Genomic DNA, 21413 nt, shown 5'->3' with positions numbered 1-21413 from the left:
TTCCCATGAAACCGCCCGCCCCAGCTTGATCATGGTAGAGTGATCCATTGGTGGGCTCCACCTCAGATCATGGCCCTGAAATTGCTCTAATCGGACCATCCAACCTTTGGAGCCACCCAGCTTAAGTCTTAACTGGGCCCCTACCTTGATCAAGGTAGGGTGGCCCATCTGGTGGGCTCCACCTCGAAATTGCTCTAAACCACACATCTTAACTTGGGACCAGCTTGATCACGGTAGGGTGACCCCATCTGGTGGGCTTTACATTAAATTGCTCGGACCAGCTTGATCACGGTAGAGTGACCCATCTGGTGGGCTCTACATCAGATTGCTCAAACCTCTTGCCGAGCAATTGCTCTGACCTAAACCGTCGATCAAAGCTTGCTTGGGCTTTCATCTCCCAAAAACAAAGATTTCGAAGTCCCACTGTTTGTGGTATGAAGAGGAGCCAATTTCGTGTAAGTGACACGTGTGGCAATTTTTGGATTCTACATGGTGCACAAGGAGGCAAGTGTGTGTGATCTAGACCGTCGATCTTGTAGATCACCATGAGGCTACAAAAATTAAAGGAAAAATTGCCGATGGGGGACATCCAAATACGAGAATTGCCAATGGGGGACGCACTTTTGAAAAAACTCTTAGAGAGGGACGAAATGGGGGTTGTCAAGTCTCTAAAAGGGGTTATCAACCCTCTAAATAGGGTTATCAAGCTCTCAAAGGGGTTATCAACCCTCTTTAAAAAATTTCATAAGTGGGACCCCCGTCGGCAATTCTCGTATTTTGATGTACCCATTGGCAATTTTTCCAAAGTCAAAAAAAAATACCGGCCAATTTCGTTCCCCCTTTTTCGTCCCCGCGAACACCGCTTTTTCCATGGAATTTAAGAAGTTTTGTTTTTTTGGTTTTTTATTGAGAGGCACGCTGAAGAAGTATTCTCCTGAATTCTCCCCATCACCTTCAGGTCAGAGATTTTAATCGTTATTCTTGGAAGCTCAAACCCTACAAATTTATAGTATTTTATTTCTCTTTTGGATTCTGAAACTGCTACTTCTGACATGATTTGTTCAATTTTTTTTCCTTCTTTTCAAAACCCTAAACTTAATGTCAATGGGATTTACTTCAGATTTTAGTTTTATTGGGTGTTTGCTTGAGTTTCAATCCTTCAGATTTTATTGGGTATTTATTTGTTGGGTTTTCTTTTAGATTTTGATTTCTCCGATGCATTTTATTGGGAGATTAGGAAATCCTAGCTGTTGAATTTTGTTATGTTTAGTTTCCGGGGAAGATTAGAAAACCCTAGCAGTTAGAATTTTGTTAGGTTAGGGTTAGATTAGGAAACCCTTGCAGTTTAATCCGGTTTCGTTTTCTTCAGATTTTGACCCGTCATAAGAACTTTGTTTGGTTTGGGGTCTATTAGAAAACTGCAGCACGTTAATTTTGTTGGGATTTGGTCAAATTTTGGATCTCTTACGAAGGAATCTGTTGTTTTTTTCAGCATACTGGAAAACCCTACCAGAATTGTTCATTTGAGTTCTTTGTCAGATTTTGAATTCCTAAAAGGGTATTGTTAGTTTTTCTTTCTTTGCAAATTTGAAACCCTTGCAGAATATTATTGGTATTCCATATTGTTGGTACTCCCTTAAAGTTATGAAGCCAGCCAGAAATTTTCTTAAGATTTTTTTTTTTTAATCTTTCACTCCTTAACGGTATAATTTCTTTCTATTGGCCCTAATTGACTCTCTTTGTTTGAGATATTTCAAAAGTATATCAGTTGAATTTATTGGGTTTTCCATCATATTTTTTTTAAATCATAGCTGAACATATGTTGGGTTTTTAATTTGCCAGATGCTGGAAACCTAGCAGCTGAAACTGTTCAATTTGTTGCCTGATTCAATAAAAAAAATTGAGACTCTTTTGGCGGTAATATCTTATAGCTTTTGCTCATTTTGAAACTCCAGAAGCAAAAACAATAGGCATGATGAAAACAGAAATCTTTTTATATTGTTTATATAGATTTGAAATCAGGCAGGAGTAACTGACCATTTCTGCTAGTTTTGGAACCCCTAAAAGCGAAATCAGTCGTGAATTTTCAGCTTTGAAATAAAAAACCCATTTTACAGAGAACCCGTGAGCGTAACTTTGATCTACATATGGGGTCTGATCAGTACCTAGTATATTATTGCTGTGTTTCAAAGGGGAATAGTGTTGTATATGCTTATAGTGGTGGAGACTGCGAGCTTGATACTTTGGCTCTTCAATGTTTAGAAAGAGCCCCACCCTTCCACGTTTGGTATTTCAAAACCACGGGGAGGACTTTTGGGTTTCTTATGGAAGATGAGTATGTTTATTTTGTAATTGCCAGCAAGGGTTTTGGAAATCCAAGCATCCTACGATTTTTAGGACAGCTCAGGGATGGGTTTAAGAAGGTTGCAAAGATTAGTGCCAAGGGTAGTTTCTCATGTCCGAATCCCGCTTGCTTACAAGATGAACTAGTGCCTGTTATTCAACGCTTAATATCACAATTGGAGGTTACCAGCCAGATGGGTGAGAGGCCTTCACATCATTCCGATCCTTCACGGTTCAACAACGAGATGGGTAATTCTGACGCAGTAACATCTATAGCTCCATTGCTACGGAAACATGGAAAGCATGAGAAGAAGAAGAAGAGTAGCTTAGGCAAAGCTAGAGATGATGTTTCCGAGGAGCATAGAAAGTTTACTGATAGGGGAATCAAGTTTGATATAGCTCCCGAATCCAACCAAGATGGGCTATCTTCTATTTCATTGCAAAAGAGTTTGAGCTCCACGAGTATTAGAGGACAACAACTTGCTCGAAGGTTGTGGTGGCGCCAGGTTTGGATAGTTTTCTCCATTGATGCGGTTTTGTGCTTGGTTTTGTTTGGGATTTGGTTAGTGATCTGTCAGGGGTTCCAGTGCATTTCTAGTTGAGGGAGTTATATCAAACTTGAATTGGAGCAAGAAGTGAGCATTTGTGGAGCGATTAAGTGCAATTAAACTAGTTTTCATTAAGGCTCTGTTCACCTGCGTTCCCTGGAAAGCAAATCCCTGGAAAACAACCTCTTTTTCCTTGACAAGACAGAATTCTTGTGTTCACTTGCTTTGCAGGGAAAATAGAATTACACATGTGGAATTTCTGCAATAAGTCAAAAAATGACATGGAAAAGCCCATTCTCCCCTCCTCTAGGGATTTCATTTCCGACCAAAAACACACGGATTTCGTTTTCCTGGGGAAACTAGTGCAAAAGGAAGGGCAAGCAGTTTCCCTGGAAACCTTTTCCTGCGCAAGTGAACAGTCCAGGGAAACCATTTCCTGCACAAATTCCCTGGATTTCTTTTCCTAATGCCACGTCAGATTCCCGGGAAACATTTTCTTTTCCTTTCCTGGAAAAACAAGTGAACAGAGCCTAAGATGAAATGGGTTCCTTTATTTATTTTTTTTCTTTTTTTTGAATGGTTCCTTTCTATCTATCAGAATATTGTGCGGTATATATTTTACATAGTTCTCTTGGGTTTACTCAACATTTAAACAAGTAAGAAATGTATATACAAATGAAAGACAACAAACCTCTTATTCGAGGCTGTTATCGGATGTTTGTACTCAGAGAAAAGCAGCACTAAATCTTATTTTGCCTCTGCTAGTAAGGTATGGGCAACTCAATGGCGTATGTGATTATTAGAAATTCCTTGTATATTTGTTTTTCATAGCTTTCTGTACCAAAAAGAAACCATGGGTATTAAAATTTAGGTAAATCTCCCTGGAGCTTGTCTTTTTTATATGGTATGGATGTTGTGAAGACGAATTCCTGTAACTTGTGTCTAAAATTCCCCATCCTTTTTGTTCTTTACTTACCTTTCCGTGTTAATTGGTTCTCTGTTTCTGAGATTGGGTCCAATTTGGTTCTCTTACTTCCATTTTGTTAATCAGATCTCGATGTAAAATGGAATGTGACTTGAGAGACAAAACCAAATAATGGTGCTTGATCTATACTAATGAGTTCTGACCATAACATTCAAAAACAAAAAAAGTAGTTCTGACCATTTCATATCATCTAAACAGATATACATGCGTGCTTGAATGTCTCTATGATGTGCAGCGTGTTCAGTACTTCAGTGTTGTAAGGTTCCAACTTGCATTCATATCAGTTTTATAAATGAGAATTGTATTACAGATAGATTAAAAAGGGAAATGGTATATGTCCACTTGCTACTGGAAACTTCCTAGTTGGATGGGAAGCTCGCTTCCCCAGAAACTCGCTTCGGAAGCTAAGTTCTTCTCACTTCCCAAATTTAGGTATAAAAAAGAGTGCATTCAAAACTTGAAATTTCATCTTAAGTTTCAAATGAAAATTATGTGGATCTTTTTTCCAAAAACTTAGCATTAAATATATATTAATAAAACATGTGATTGTACCAAAACTTGTAATTCTAATTAGTCGCAAAGTCTTCTTTTATACTTGTAATCCTGGCATATTTTAACCCTTCCTCTGTAACCTACTACAACGGTCCTGTTTTTTCTATGTATTTCTTCTGTGATTCCAATGAGGCATATTACATGATTCATGTTGACTTCTAATGACGCTTCCAACACATTGTCTCTTTATTTTCTTCAAAACTTTGCACTTGGCACATTTTGTCTTTTCTAAACCCTTCACTTCCCACTTTTGCATCCCGCATCGCTTCTTGCACTCGCTCCCCACTCTGACAGCTATGATATGTTCTCTCATATTTTGAGAATACCACCCCTATGTTTGATAAGTACTTTTCTGATTGGTTGTTGGCGGCTTTTGGGGAACTGTAACAAGCTTTAACAGCTAATTAGAAAAGTGTAAATTGAAGGAGTGAAATTATCAAATGTGTGAGTGCAGATATCATTTTCCCTTAAAAAGGGAAGCTTTTCGTTGTTTCCTTTTTGTTTGGTTAGGAGATCTAGCATTTTACTGCAACACATCTTCATCACAAATGCCCAGCCGTTCAAATTAAACCGAAAGGACTAAAATTGTTGTCATAGTTCTTCTCTTTCTAACATGACAAATTTGCGTTGTAACTGAGGTTGGACTGTCTCTGGTTTTGTTAGACTGAATCTCTATAGCTATATCATATGCCACCCTTAAAAGTGTATTGGGGATAATGCCTTGATGTTATGGATATATTTTCAATCAGCTGAAGAAGAACATCTTGGTAATGAGACTTATTTACATTTTAGAAGCATTCCACCGCCACCACATGTTGAGGTGGACTATGGCAAACAGATCTGTGCTGGATTGATTCCGCGAATTGGGTTTCATACTTTCATAAGTATTCCAGATGTAGAGACTATTTGAGAAAATTTATCTTCTAAGTTCTGTTTTATTTTGTTTCCTAGTTGTAATTTTTGTTGCAAATATTTTGGGAAATGATATATCCGCCCCTTTTGATCACCAGGAACACCCCCTGTCAGTGTATCAGTGACTAAAGAGGGGCTGTTGTACTTATGTCAGAAGAATTCAATGCCCCTGATTGCCACAAACACTGACAAGGGGTGTTCCCGGTGATCAAAAGGGGTGGATATATCACTTCCCATTATTTTTTATATCTGAAATCCTGCTGAAATCTAGAATAAAATCTGTCAGAGACGTCTATACCTTGAGTTCATGCAGATGATTCTGGTTTAAAACATGTACTGATTCTTAGGCTCTTGGTAAATGGAGACAATATTCATGGTGATTATTTTTATTTTTATTTTTCTGAATACAGAAAATATTCATATTGAGCAAAAGTAAGCAAGGCAGCCATGGCTAGAGCCAACGGATAAATGGAGAGAACATGTTAACAATTCAACATTTGTTAATTTAGGTATTGAACTTGAGAAGTTTGATCAAAATCAAGGTCGGATGTTCAGTTCAGGCCAAGATTGTGATACGGTTTCAGGAATAAACTGCATGTGTAGAAGAAAACACAATCTTGTAGAGACTGTAGATTTGGATATGAAAATTGTATGTGGGCTTGGTTGAGAAACTTTTAGTTTATCAAGAGGGTGTGAGGAGAGACTGGAGAGGGCTGGAGTGAGGGAAAGGTGAATGGGGCCTGAAAACATGGAAAAGAACAATTATAATCAAAATAAAATTCATTTTTTCCCTATTTTCAGTCGCCTCTTACCCTCTCCACGGTCATGCCATCTCAAGTCTCTTATCTCTCACCCTCCCTACCTTCTCTCATCACTCGATAAACTAAAATTCCATTGAAAAAAAAATCACGTTCGCCAAACATGGCCTGAAGAAATTAGAAAAGAAAGAGGATTAAAAATCACATGGTCTATTTTATGGCACATATATTAGGCATCTCTGTGTGAGCAATATGCAGAGATCCCTTTAAAGAGATATCACCTCCCAAGAAATATATGAACAATTACCCACAAGAGCTGGTCCCTTTAAAAATCAAATATGCTTCTACATCGGTACACTAGGCAACGTTAGGATGGATGTTTGGAACAATCCTAAAACAAATTTATTTCATATCACTTGGCAACTATTGATGGCCGGGATGTTCAGATCCTGGCCATCAATAGTTGCATACAAGAGGGAGAGATCCCGATTAATATTTCAGAAAATTACTTACCATAGAGGAATATTTTGGTCATTTTATTGGAATCCAAATCATAACCCTAATCAGCCCCGAATTTCTTCTACATGTGTCCTAGTCTCTCTCTGGTATATTAAGTGCTTTCACCGATTTTATAGTGTCACATCATCAAAATGTAGTATTTGGTTGCATGTAGAGTTTCAAAGTACCTGACGACTACTTGGTTTGTCTCCTTCCTTGTTGGCCCACATGACACCCCAGTAAACTACCAGCAAAAAATCACCAAAACTTAGTAGATTCGGTTGCAATTTAGAGTTTCAAACCAGCCGGCTTTTGCTTTTTTGCTGTCTCTTTCTCTTCTTTCTCTATTCTCTATTCTCTATTATACTGGCAGTGACACCCGTACTACTACCTTATTTTTGTAATAATACTCCTCCCTCTTTTGTTAATAATACTCCAGAAACTACTTCAGTTGACAACCAAACACTACTTATCAGTTAACAGTTACCGCTACTCTACGAGGTAACTAGGAGGAGACTACTTGGCTTATCTCCTCCCCGTTGACCTTCAATTCACCATTAAGTGGTAACTACATGCAACCAAACCGAAAAATGAGAACGGGTTGGCGTCTTCCTGGCAGCTCTATTTTTCGCTGGGAAATTTAATGTGAGAGTAACAGGGTATAACAAGAGAACCGGCAACATCAGTTGTTGTCTAAGGGTTTTGGGTAGCCATTTTTTCCCTAAAATGAAGTCACTAAATAACAAAAAAATCCATTCCTCAACAGTCAGGAGTTCATTGGAAATTGACACCCCTAATATATCCAAGAAGTGCTCAAACACAAAAGTAACAATCATACATTCTTTTTGTGAGCAAAACTATGCAAAATTACTTCCCTGAAATGCATTCCAACTGACCACAATGCAGTGGCTTCCAGAGATAAACCTAAACAACAAAACAGCCTCCAAACCACCTGAAACATTAGAGCAGAGAGAACAGTACCTCTCCACCTTGCCAAATTCAGGTTCATGGCGGGTCTCTGTACTTTGTATATGATTGCCAGAAAGAGTAGGCCCATAAAGAAATTTCAAAATAAATAGATACATGCATCTAAGTTTCAATTCGCGGAAAAAAAATCATATTTTCTGAAGAACGTTTAGTTCATGTAATCATTTACCCCATTCTAAATCTGCAGTTAACCCCTGCTGAGATAGGCCCAATGGATTCAAAGTCATGCTCGTTGGCTCCGGATTAGCAATTCTGCCCCACCCCATGATGTGTGGCAAGATGAACTGCACAAGAGAATGTTATGAAAGTCATCAGTAATTTGACGCACATCACGAAACATTTTGAAATAGGGATTTAAAAAAAGGAGGGTTGGGTGCTTGTGGGGCAAGGCCACCCAGCCATGAAAAATATATGTATGTACAGACACTGATAGAGAAGAGGAACTGGTATTGACACATAAATTTAGAGACTTTCTACAATGTCAGTTTGCTTATTTGATTTTCTCTCTTATTTATGTACACGACAAACTAACATGGGTGTCCTTTTTACTAATTTTATTTTCTGAGACGGAAAAAAACTTTATTACAAAAACAGAACAAAGCCGATTATGGAGGGGCAGAGAGTCTGGACACAATCCCTTTTGCAAGGGTGCCTGTAATAACATTGGTTCTATGAGGGGGATATGGGAGAAATCCAAAGGGTAAGGACAACCAACAGATATGTCCTTGATTTTATCGATGACGGGCAACAGTGAGTCTCCAACGTCACGAGAAATCAATCTTAGCACGAAATCAAATTGGAGGAGTCACCAATCTGATCTTCTCTTTCATGGCTTTGTCATTTATGATACAGCATTTATGAATAAAGCTCCAATTATGAAACAAATCTCCTGGAGTAACCTATGAATTCATATTTATTGCTTGCCCAAAGAAAAAGGAGACAAATCTCCTGTAGACATGCCACTAATCACAACACTAATAATTGAGAAAGAGAAAAAATATATGCCACTAATAATTGAGGAAGAGGAAAAATACAATTTAACCCCTGTAGACATGTATAAACCCTGTAAACCCCTGTATCACAACACTCCTCAAGTTGGTGCAGAGATATCACTCATGCCAAACATGCCACTGAGAAAGTCGGTATGTGGTAACTACCTTTGAAAGGATATATGTTAATTGTGCTTAGGTAGCAATGTACAAGACACAAATAAGTCGCTGCTTGAGCTTCTCATGGATGAAGTTACAATCAACTTCAATGTGTTTTGTTCGATTGTGTTGAACCAAATTGTGGGTTATACTTATATGAACCAGATGTAGAGTCCCAAGTGAAATAGCAGTCTTTAAAGCCACATTAGTACTCCAAAAGCTTAAGCCGTTGGAGATGGTGTACATTCTTTAATCTTTTATACTTTAACAATCCCCTCACATGTGGCCCCTCTTTTTAGGGTTGGCCTATATGTTGCACATGTGGCCCCACTTTTCGGTTGACTATTACATGTGGATTTTTAATATCAAGGAGTTTTGAACCCCGGACCTTTGCCTCATACCAAGTGAAAACAATCAATTACTCCAAAAGCTTAAGCCGTTGGAGATGGCGTACGTTATTTAATCTTTTATACTTTAACAGGTGACCTATTTCAAAAAAAAAAAAAAACAGGTGACAAATCCAGCCAAGCCTACACCTGTATGCCACAACTTTCAAATGGTCATGCATTCTAAACAAAATCTACTTATGAGGTGAATATTTTGGATATCTCATAATGTGATAAACGGTGTCAAGGTGTGACGACCTCGTGGCTTGTATGAACTGACTGACAACACTTGCACCATATGCACTGTCAGGTCGAGTAAGAAATAGGTAAATCAATCTACCCACTAATCGTTGAATACAAATAGCATCGATTAACCTTTCGTCGTCCTCATCCCTCGACCTTTGATTCTGCTCGATGGGTGTCGTTTATGGCTTCGCTTTCAGGTTGCATTGTTTCCTTCGAAAGATCTAGAATGTACTTTCTTTGGGAAAGAAGATATCTTTCCTCGAACAGGCTGCCTCAATGCCAAGAAAGTACTGCAACTTTCTTAGATCTTTAATCTCAAATTCAGATGGTAGATGACTTTTCAATATGTGTATCTCCTCACAATCATTACCAATAACCACAATATCATCAACATATACGATTAGTGCAACGATACCTCGATTTGTTCATTTAATGAACTGGGTATGATCAGTCCGGCATTTGTGAATATCCTGCCTTCTTTGCCACATTATTAAACCTCTCAAACCATGCCCATGGGAACTATATGAGATCATAAAGTGATTTCTTTAACCAACATACCTTTCCTTGTGCACATGGAAAGTGAAAACCCGACGGAGATTGTATACAAACCTCTTCCACTAGATCCCCGTGATAGAAAACCCGACGGAGATTGTATACATCTCCTTGTCACTTTTTCCCTAATACTTGAATGAAATTTATTTTGGCGGAGATTGTATACCCGACGGAGATTGTATACATTTGTGACGTCTAGTTGATGATGATACCAATCCAAGTTTACTGCGATAGAAAATAATACTTGAATGGAATTTATTTTGGCAATCGGGGCAAATGTCTTCTAATAATCAAGGTCATGGGTATGTACCTTGGACACAAGGTGAGCCTTGAACCTGTCAACCAATCCATCATGCCTATATTTTACAGTGTACACCAACTTACATCCCAGTGGTTTCTGTGCTCTAGAAAAGTCCACTACTTTCCAAGAGTCATTTTTTTCTAGAGACCTCATCGCCCCGTGGATAGCATCCCCTCCATTTCGGATGAGAATTCTGGAAGGCACAGATAGAGATGACAAAGCCACTAGAGAAGAGCGGTAAGAAGGAGAAAGGAACTGATAAGAAATGCAATTAGATATAGGATCTTGCGTATAAGTATGCTTACCTTTGCGGACATCAATGGGAAGATCAAGGATGGTAGGAGTTACATCAACAGACACAGGATTAGTAGGGTCAAGAGTAGGAAGGAAAACTAGGACCAGTCGTAACTAAATCCAAGGATAGATTCTCAAGAGGTAACAGGTTCTCGAAAATTAGTGTTGTCCCTTGTGTCCCTTGTGACCCCTGTGTCAAGGGAAGAGGGCAACACTGGAGTATTAAAAAAGGTTAAGTGAAACTCTTCATTAACACTAGCACAACTCTCCCCCTGAAGAGAGGACTCTCTAGAGGCAAAGAACGAAACAGATTCATGGAAGGTAACAACCATGGATACAAGGCACCGGCGAGAGGGAGGATGGTAACACTACTGCCCTCTCTGTATGTAGAATTCAGGAAAACACATTTGAGAGTTGTATGAGCAAGTTTAGTACGAAATACTTTACGAATATGGACAAAGTAGGCACACCCAAAAAATTGTTGAAGGAATAGGAAATAAACGCCAATTGGAAAGCAGGATTTCAACTGGTGATTTATACCCAAGAACACATGAAGACATATAGTTAGTGAGGAAAGAACTGCAGCCGGCGTACCAAAAAGTTTTAGGAACATTCGTACTAAACAAAAGAACTCGAGTCACTTCAAGTAGGTGTCTATTTTTTTCTTTCAGCAACATTATTCTGCTGGGGTGTATATACACATGACCTCTGTTGCATTACCTCATGAGATGAAAAATAATTCGTGAAAGCAGAGCTCATAACCCACCCCCCCACCCCAAACAACACACACAAACACAACCTCTCTCTCTCTCTCTCTCTCTCTCTCTCTCTCTCTCTCTCTCTCTCTCTCTCTCTCTCTCTCATCAGAACATAGGATCTTGATTTTTGTATCAATTGATTTTAAAGATAGAAAAAACTTTATCCTTGGATTTCATCAGGTAAACCCAAGTGCATCGAACGTAATCATCTACAAAGGACACAGAATATTGATACTCAAACAAGGAAGTAGAAGAAAGCTCCCAAATAACAGAATGAACAAGTTTAAAAAAGTTAGTACTTGTACTGAAACTAATACCTTTCAGATGAACCTCATGCCCCACAACTCCATCCTAACATATAACTTTCACATGAAACCATTTGAAAGCCTCAACCTGCGGTCTCCAGCCCCTCCTCAAGGACCTACTCGACCCTAAACGATTCTATTCGCATGAAAACCTCCGAGCTCTACCTCTCTATTCACGTGAAAAACTCCGAGCTCTACTTCTCCCCTGACTACCATATTACCCCATCTTCTTCCTATAAGCAAGATAAATGTTTCTCAGGAAGATTCAATCCTTCTGATTTTGATGGAGCGCATCAAGCTACAAAGATTTCTCTGTCAACTGCATCTACATTGTTGCAATTTCATGAGAAAAAATCCTAGAACTAGAGACATCAAGGTCCATGGATATAGAGAGTAAAGAGAAAAAGAGAGCAAGAATGAGAGAAAGAGAGAGATCATGATGATGAAATCTTAATTCCATCATAAACGAGTAGGTAAGAAGGAAGATAAATTAAGTCCATGAATTCCCTAATGACTTCAATGTTGCTGCTTTTGGGTGGTGGTGGTGGTGTTGGGGTGGGTGGGAGGGGGTGGGTGTGGGTGTGTGTGGGTGTGGTGGTGGTTGGGGGGGGTGGGGGGGGGGCATTGATGGTTTTATCATATTTCTCAGTGGTAGTGGTCAAAGCCTTCTTGCAGATCACAACTGTTTATTTTCAACTTTTGGGCGCGGGGGGCAGGCCATTGATGGTTTTATCATATTTCTCAGTGGTAGTGGTCAAAGCCTTCTTGCAGATCACAACTGTTTATTTTCAATAAAAGTCGAGTACTATTTTTTTTTTTAAATCCTCCTATTGTAATACTCAACTCAACTAAGCCTTTGTCTCAAATTGACTAAGTATAATCCTAACACTAGTTGGGTTCGTCTACATGGATCATTTTCTTCCATTCTTTCCTATCCAAGGTCATGTTCTCAGTTATGTTCCTGGCCATCAAGTCTCTCCTCACTGTTTCTACCCAAGTTGTTTTCGGTCTGCCCCTACCTTTTTTTACTCCATCAACTTGGCATGAGTCACTTCTTCTCACTGGAGCATCCAAAGGCCTCCGTTGGATATGCCCAAACCATCGTAAGCGGTGCTTTCTCATCTTCTCCTCAATTGGTGCCAACCCCACCATTTTACGGATTTCTTCATTTTTTAATTCTATCTAACCTTATGTGGCCACACAACCATCTAAGCATTCGCATCTCCGCTACACTCATCTTATGCACATCCTGCTTCTTGGTGGCCCAACATTCTGAGTTGTACAGCATGGCTGGCCTCACAACCATCTTATAAAACTTTCCCTTTAACTTGGTAGATATTTTACGGTCGCACAGAACTCCTGAAGCATGCTTCCACTTCAACCAACCTGCTCTTATTCTGTGGTTAACATCCTCTTCAATCTCTCCTTCCTTATGTAGGATTGAACCAAGATAGTGAAAGATATCCCTCTTAGGTACCTCCTGTCCAGTCATATTTACTACATCCTCGCCCCGCCTCCTTACATTACTAAAGTTGCACTCCATATACTCTGTCTTAGTCCTACTCAGTCTAAAACCTTTGGATTCCAAAGTAGTTCTCATAACTCTAACTTAGCATTAACTCCTGCTTTGGTTTCATCAATTAATACTATGTCATTTGCAAATAACATACACCACAGACCTCATCCTGGATACCCTCCGTAAGTTCATCCTTCTATTGCTACGTTTCAAAAATCTTTTTAGGAATAGATTCCAAATAGTGCAATTGTTGCATACTGCGGTCAAATTGATAAACAGTCCAGATTGGTGAACGGATAATGAATAGCACTCAAAGCATGAAATGGTGCAACCAAGATGCTTCAGATCAATATATATATATACAACCAGGAAATTAAATGTAATTTAGAAGTGTGAGATGTGTGGGTGTGGTGCAGAGTGCAAGTAATAGGCAGCAAAAGCTATGAAACGAATAGCACGTCTTACACTGAAAGCTGAGCGCATCACCGCAAATTCAGCCTTTGACACAGGAACAGAAAAACGTTCGTTGGTTTTCAGAGTGGAATTGACAACAGCTGCATAGAGACAGTAAGGAAAATAGAGATAATGTCAGCATTTGTGAAAGTGGAGATTAATAACTTAAAATCATGTCAAAAGCATGAATTCCAAACTTCCTATTCAAAAGAAGAGAATTATCAAGACTTAGAACCAAAGTTAAAGTATAGGTTGAGCTTAATATCAACAGAGACCTTCCAATATGTTACATTCAAATCTATCCGATAGGGCCCTAGTATGGTTTACAACCATTCCCGGATCAATAAGGAGCACCCAGAAGGTCCTAAACTGCCTTTCAAACTACGGTCAAAATTTATCTCGAGTCAATTGGCAGGCAAGGAGGTCCATCATACCGTCATATTGTCAGTATCTTTTGATAGGTAAGATGGGATTGAACCTCAAAAATAAAATAAAAACTCCCCCATCTCCAAAAGGTTCCAAACCTCCTCCTGCTACGCATTATGATCAAACCACAAGACCAATCTGCTGGTGAGGATCGATGGATGGTGGATAGCATTGTAGACCCATTGTCACAAATAGTTTTCAAAAAAAAAAAAGGAAATTGTGATATTTTGGTAGAACGTAAAGGGGGAAAAACTAATTTCCTTACAATTTTGTGGGTCAGATGCATGAATGTGCTTATGGTCGCACTGCTTAAGTGAGATATTGTATACCGTTTTAGTTGTAGCTATACTTTCAAATTTTTAATTAGCTAACTTCCATTTGTCCTACAGATTCTTTTCATCTTTTTAATTCCCCACTTTATTTCTTCTCATATATATACTTTCTGTATTTATAAATTGTTTATATTTTTATTAAAATAATAATAATTTTTCCAATTTTTTGAAAACCAAAAAAAAAAGAATTATATTTTTTTTGAGATATGCCTTCTTGAGAAAACCACATGAGATATTTCTGAATAGGAAAATGATATGGAGACCGAGAGTACCACCGAGCATGAGACCTGCAATGAGAAGATGATATGTGTACAAAAAAATTTACTTTTTCTTGATTTTCCTAAATCTAAGGGATTTCTCACGTCACTTAGCATGTTGTGGCAAGAATCAATTTGTTTGGTCCCCTTTTAGGTCCTACTCTTGGTTTCCCTAGCATTACTCTTCTGAATAAGGTTGGATCTCGAAGAGGAAAAACTAAGGATGCAGACAATGGTGAATGGTGATGATTTGAACTCAATGTAGAGTCTTCTCAACCAGGAGACTAATACATATCATAGACTCAGTCACACCTCAAGTTATTAAACAAATAAAACAAACAAACACAAAAAAGGAAGAAAATAGGTGTTGATGATGTCATCCAAAACTCCCTAGCTGAATTTGGTGTTTTTCAGCAAACTCTATAAAGTCTGTGTGGATCTATCTTGATTTATGGCATGTTTTAGCCAAATTATAGAGTTGCTTTCAGAATCTTTAGGTTAAAGAATAGGTTTAAGGTTTACAATGATTAGGATTAAAAGAGGGTGAATGGTTGGGATTCCATAGAAGGTTTAGTGTTGTTTAGAGTCTAAAACAACTTTAAGAGAGTTTCTTTGTTTTTGTTGAAGTCATAGAATTTGGGGAATGGAATCTCCTTTTGGAGTCCTTTCTATGCTCGAATGTTGATTTTCTCCCTATCCCTCTTGTGTGTTTCTTTTCAATACATGAAATTAATTGTTTCTCTATTTTGAAATTTCCTGGAGTTACGTCCTAAATTTCCATCATTTGCACATGTTTCCATATATCTCAGTGATCTTATAAGATTATCACCAAAATTTCTAACTGAAACCGACGTGTTTCCAAGATTCGACCAAAATAATGTAATTTAATTACGGATTTGGTTTTATTATGTGTTTCAATTTCTGTATGCATCTTGGTGGGGAATGAAACAGAAAAAATTCAGTCAATTTATGTCGATTTATGAGAAAATTTAAATCCCTGGAAAGGAAAAGAACAATCAAGTCTTTAATGGAAAATGCTTCTACGTGGTCCAGCTAATTAATGCAATCATTATTGAAGTATCTGAGCATGCATATAAATCTAGACATTTTCTTGGCATAAAACTATATGGTATCCTTAATAATAGGATAACAATGCCTAAAAATTATGTGTCACCCCCCCTCCCGGCCCTAGACTCTTGGAGCACCTCTTCCCCAGGGTGACTCAAAACTCAATTCTCAAACTCAATTCGACAATAGGACTAGGTCTCCATTGAAAACAATGCTACCGCTAGGCGAGCTAGTTGTGGGAGCACCATATCGGATTCCGGTGGTAATACTATTCATGCCTTCGCAGTCCTTGCAGGGAGAGTCACGTCGTAGAGGAAAAGATCAAGCCAAGGCGATGCCTTGAACATTATTAGATGGCTCCTGAATCTGAACTCTTCTCCCCGGAAGCTCCATCTATTCTTTTTGGGAAAATCCATTGCTTTTTTGGGGAAAAAAAAAACTCCATCACTTCCTTTTGGGAAAGGTGGGACATCATTAATGGGTTGTGCGAGTGCAAGATTTCTCACATCCATCAAATCGTCTAGAGGCCAAGTTAACGAATTTTCTAGTCTCTTGTAAAATATTGAAAATTTGGCAGTGTGCCTCAATTTTAATCTTGCCCCATTCAGGTTCGGTTTTTCTTTTTGTTCGAGGAGGCATTACTGGTTTGGTCCTATCGTCCTTTGCCTCTTTATGCTCTTGTATGGCTTCCGCCTTTTGCTCCTTTTTATAACATTTACATGTTAAAAAGAAGAATTTTTTATCAGTTATTCTCTTACATCCGCAATGTGTTCTCAAAGACAATTCCCCTACATGTGATTATATATGATTTAGATGGATATCATTTGTTACACACGACCATTGAAAAAAAAAAAAAAAATCATTTGCTACACACAATGTTATTCTAAAAGTACAATATTTCTGAACCACTAAAATTTGTCTTAAACCAGCAACAGATGTAACGTTGGTTCTTACAAGCATGAGAAGATGTAATTCATAAGCTTGAACATAAAATATTAATAAAAATGTGTATTTCATATATCGAATTGTTATTTTCAATACCATGAAAAAACCAAAGAGAACCAATGTAATAAAAATGGCTAGAAGGCTTACTCAAATTGAAGAAATAGCCCGTATTATCGGAGTTTGGTGCAACTTGTAACGTCTTCCTCACCTGACCTGCAAGACTGTAGTATCCATTGTTCGTCAATGCACCAACTAGAATTTGAGAAAGCAAAAATATGCCTATAAGGAAAGCTCAAACTGCTGAAAAATATAATGGTGATGATATTTCATTCCTAGAATTTGAGAAAGCAAAAGTATTCTCACACAAGAAAGCTCGAACTGCTGAAAAATATAATAATGATGACAATTCATTGAATGATCACCCTATTCTTTAAGAACTATATGAATATCTTCATCAGCAAATTATATTAAAGAAATGGGACAACCTTGTTTTCATTGAAGGGTCATGGAAAAAATCACAAGCCTCGGCAGGACCTAGGCTTATCAGAGATCCAAGCTCCGTTGCTGATAAAGCAAACATCTACAAAATTGAAAAGCCAAACAGTGGGTCAAACTTCAAAAGAAGCAGAAGAGACTTCTTGAAGACAAAATTATATAAAAATGAAAAAGAAACTTGTCAGGTGGGACAAAAATATCAGCTAAGTATGCTATGGCAATGACAAAACCATGTATTTAAATTTCGGTTTCGGAGCGAAACCGAATTTTTTTTTCAAATTTTGGTCATTTCGGCCGACATTTTTACAATTTCGGTCAAAATGACCAAATTTCATCTGAAATCCAAAATTTTGGCCGAAATATTTCGGTTTGGACCGAAACCGAAAGTATATTGAGTCAGATTTTCACATGATTTCCTCGAAATTTCATTTTTCACTCTTATTTACAAAAATTCTACCGAAATGTTACAGATTTCCACCGAAATTTTATACAATTCGGTGGAAAATTTAAAAAAAAAACTGAAATTTTTGTCAAAGTTTTACATGATTTCGGACAAAATTTCCACCAAAAACTGAAACATTTCACCGAAACCGACATTTAAAACCTTGCCTGAGAGAAAACAAGTGACTCTTACCTGCTTCTTTTCCCAATCATACTTATGCTGACCAATTGCAGGCCAGAATTTCAACATCAAAGAACCCCTCTTATCCATGCGAACATTCCCCATCTGTCCAATATAAAAGGATGAATGAGAATAACATACCATGACTCACTAGATAATTGCCTCACTGAGAAGTGTGGCAGGAAATATGGCAGTAAGTACGAGATTATACATCTAACTTAGTGAACTTTGGAAGCACAGGTTCCAAACTCAGTGCAGCTTTTCCCTTGAAAATGGAAAAATTAATATTATATACTCTGCCTGATAAATTCCCTGCAGAGTCAGACTCAACCGTATGAATTGGCCACAAGGCAATCATGCCAAAAAAAAAAAAAACATTAGTGATGTGCTCAACTGAATCCAACCATACCATCCGTTGACACATCCTGTCTAGCAGTTGAAATGCTAACCCGAGATGTAAAGTTATGCAACCGTGCTGCATCCTTAATATAATTAGATTTCCCCGACAACAGCTTCTCGGTCAATGAACTCCTGTTCACCATAACAGCAATTGATAATATTATTCAAAATGTAAAAACGAAAAAAAGGTCACTGGATATTCAGACAAAAGAATGGTGCACTTCTACTTGGCAGCTGTACTAAAGAATGTCAATCAAAAGACGCTTATTTTCAATAGCGGAGCATAGAACATTGGCATTATGCCCATGGCACCCAACTCGCTACGCGGAAATAGAAGGCCAGATTCTCTCTGCATCAAGCTTGAACCTCAAAATTCTACATATCGCCTCAGCAATTCTCCACCATATTTAGCAAATATCAGCCAATAAACACAGAAATGGAATCCACTAATAGGAAAGGGCACATTAACAAAAGCCCACAATTAAAAGGTAATAAACTGAAGCATTCTGCCCAAAATTGCGGTAGAGATTCTTCTCCGACAAAGAAGAGTTATGGGCTAGGATAATATACTCCAAAAACCAAAAGCCTGGTATGTGTTTTAGATTAGGAGCAGGTTCCAAATTTATCCACCCTTGTAACTCTTTAAAGAAAGTATTCAATACATTTAAAGCTAACATCAATCTTGATATCAGGACAGAGCAGATACATTTATCTGGTTCAAAAAGTAGTGCAGAAAATCACTGGATTTTTCAAACCTCTTTATCAACGTTGAGAACCCTTGAGCTACAATATCTGACTATATGGACCAAATTAGTTCCCATAAGGTGATCACAATAATACATAGGGAGCATGTATCAATAACTGTCTCCAATGAATTCTTGTTTCTATCTGATAGGTTGAAGAATTTGTGTTCATCCCTAAGAAGGGGTTCAAAAATGAGATTATTTGGACTCCCGCGCAAAATAGTGATGATTTATCGACGCGAATCTTTGAAGTTTCTCCCACTATCTTCGAATCAAGAACGTAATCCCACTATCGTGGTGAGACCACAATCTAGTGGGATGGAAGACGACCGGTTACCAAAGGGGGTTGTGTACTAGCCTAGGTGTTCGCAGCATTACACTCATTGGATCTCAAGTTGGATTAAAAGATAGATGATTGAGATCAGAGAGATACAAGATCGAGGGGAGGAGAGAGAGGAAAGAATTCTAGGGTTTCTGGGTTTCCTTTCTTCCCTTCCGCGTTTTTAAACACTGTTCAAAGAGCCCATCTCAACCCAATCACCCTACCAACTAGACAAGTAGACAAGATTTGAGGAAAGCCTCCCTCTGCCACCACTCTCTCAACCACATCGCCACTTGCAGGCCTTTCTACTCCACCAAGCCTTTCTCTCCAGAAGCCATTTCTACGTACTAGCAAGCTATCTAATTCTAAACATCACCCATTTGCACATTATTCTCTCCCCTTTAAAGAAGAAGACCCTCCTTGTCTCCCCCCATCAAAACTATCTGTGTCAACAACTTCTGACTCTCTTCTTCATTTGGCAAGATTGCCCCCCATTCCCTCATCCTCCTCCTCAAACAACAAAGCTTCAGATATGTCAAACATTCTCATGGTAGTAGAGCATAGGAAGAAAAGATAGCAAAACCCAAAATACCTTTTTTTTTTATGGTGAAAAAGATTTTATTAAAAACCCAAAATACCTTCAACTAGTTTACGGTTGCAAAACCACAAGAAGTGAAGAAGAAAGCTTGAGTCAAAACTCAAACTGGAGAATTCCAGTTCATTAATAATAAAAAAAATCTCCTCTCAAAACGTCTCATTCATCTTTTATAATAAGAATTCTCATCATATCAACATTCTAAAACTACTCCACAAACATTTACGGAAGATACCAGCTTTAGACTCCTATAGACTCCTAATACTAATAACTGCTAAAATTACTAAAAGACTTCTAAACTCCAAAAAAAAAAGCCTAAAAGAGTTCCTAAAATCTCTTACTACTATATCTAGTTAAAGATAAAGATAAATGTTAAGAAACAGAATCCCTTATGGTATGTTTGGTTGCACAAGCACTCAGCATTCATTGGAAATTTGGAATCTCAAATGCCATGAATGTCGATTCCTTGTTTGGTTGCCAATATTGCATTGAAGTTACATTTGAATCCCCAACATGTTTCAGATATCATCATTGTTTTTTTTTTTACATGTGGCGCACATGTTGCACTAATGTCCCCACTACTCATCTTACAACCAAATTCTACCAAAATGTTAAATTTTTGGTAGAAGAATAGTGGACAAGGTCTTGTCTTTTCTATCTTTCTCTCTCTTCCCTATCTATCTTTTTTTTTTAAAGGTCTCTTCCCTATCTCTTTCTTCACTCTCCTTTTTTTTATAGTGACACCCTTACTTTTTCCACTACTCTCTGAGAGAACTGCCACGCAAACAAACACTACTCAACACTATTCCACTATTCTTCTAGACATATCAAATGCTTGTCTCCTCGCTTTTGACTTGTTATTCTACTACTCTCCGAGCCACCCCGTGCAACCAAACATGCTGTTAGATTAATTAGGTTTCCTAACACTGATCTTGCCCTTGATTTTCGACTCTATAGTCTATATAGCCAAAAGATGTTGCTGCATCATATGGCCCCTACAATCCGTTCTATTTCCAGTACCAGTTCAAGGATTTCTGGAACCAACTACGAATGAACCATAGAAGCTGTGTTTTAAACTATTATCCAAATGTCAAATACAGTTTTGAAATCACACAACATTAGTAACATGTTCAAATCTCAAAATCCCTCTCCCTATCAACTTCATGCCCTACAATAAAGCCATAAACACGAAATCCCAAGACAAAATAGTACAAACTGGCCATTTTTCAGTCTAAAGTATGATGATTCAGAAGCTCAAATCCACAGATAAATAACGAAAAAAAGAAGTGTGGATGCCATTCTACTTCTCGAAATCGAAACCCTAGGAAAAAGCAGTGAAAAATAGGAACCGGAGTTAGGGTTTAACCTTACCTGGAGAGCAAGAAGTGAGTGAGCTTCCTCATTTCTTTGGGGGCGGGGGGTTTAGAAACAAGAGCGAGGTATTTTTTGGACAAATGGGGGTGATGCTGTCCCTTTAGATAAAAAAAAGGAAAGCCATATACTCGCCCCTATTTTTTAACTTGGGACGCCCCACTATGGATGCACTTTTTATAGCCTATTTACGCTGTGGCCCATCAAATGAACAGTTTGGATCCTCCTAATAAGTGGGCCCAGTGTACTTTCTGAAAAATATCACGGGCACACATCATATAATATCTGGGCCCAGT

The 21413-nt window shown here is 38.2% G+C and overlaps 1 protein-coding gene and 1 pseudogene across 2 annotated transcripts; one reads left to right on the top strand and one right to left on the bottom strand.

The window, feature by feature from the left end:
• The first annotated feature begins 815 nt into the window (after positions 1-815).
• LOC143889394 (phytolongin Phyl1.1 pseudogene) lies at positions 816-3773 on the top strand (annotated as a pseudogene). The gene is made up of 2 exons (XR_013254829.1): positions 816-958; positions 1843-3773. The product of XR_013254829.1 is annotated as a phytolongin Phyl1.1 pseudogene (transcript).
• A 3555-nt stretch (positions 3774-7328) lies between these two features.
• Positions 7329-21258, bottom strand: ATWHY2 (WHIRLY 2). Its single transcript, XM_077393574.1, has 8 exons — positions 21118-21258; positions 18097-18218; positions 17899-17999; positions 17700-17792; positions 17056-17150; positions 16718-16791; positions 13555-13643; positions 7329-7867 (listed from the first exon to the last, which is right to left on the bottom strand). The coding sequence occupies exons 1-8, from the start codon at positions 21147-21149 to the stop codon at positions 7745-7747; spliced, it is 729 nt and encodes a 242-aa protein (XP_077249689.1). The 5' UTR covers positions 21150-21258; the 3' UTR covers positions 7329-7744.
• Positions 21259-21413: the final 155 nt, after the last annotated feature.

The sequence above is a fragment of the Tasmannia lanceolata genome, unplaced genomic scaffold (assembly GCF_043159265.1).
Source record: "Tasmannia lanceolata isolate RefF3 unplaced genomic scaffold, GAP_Taslan_0.1 ptg000013l, whole genome shotgun sequence".
Taxonomy (NCBI): domain Eukaryota; kingdom Viridiplantae; phylum Streptophyta; class Magnoliopsida; order Canellales; family Winteraceae; genus Tasmannia; species Tasmannia lanceolata.
Note: the sequence above shows the minus strand (reverse complement) of the source record. Positions and strands in the feature narration are given on the sequence as shown.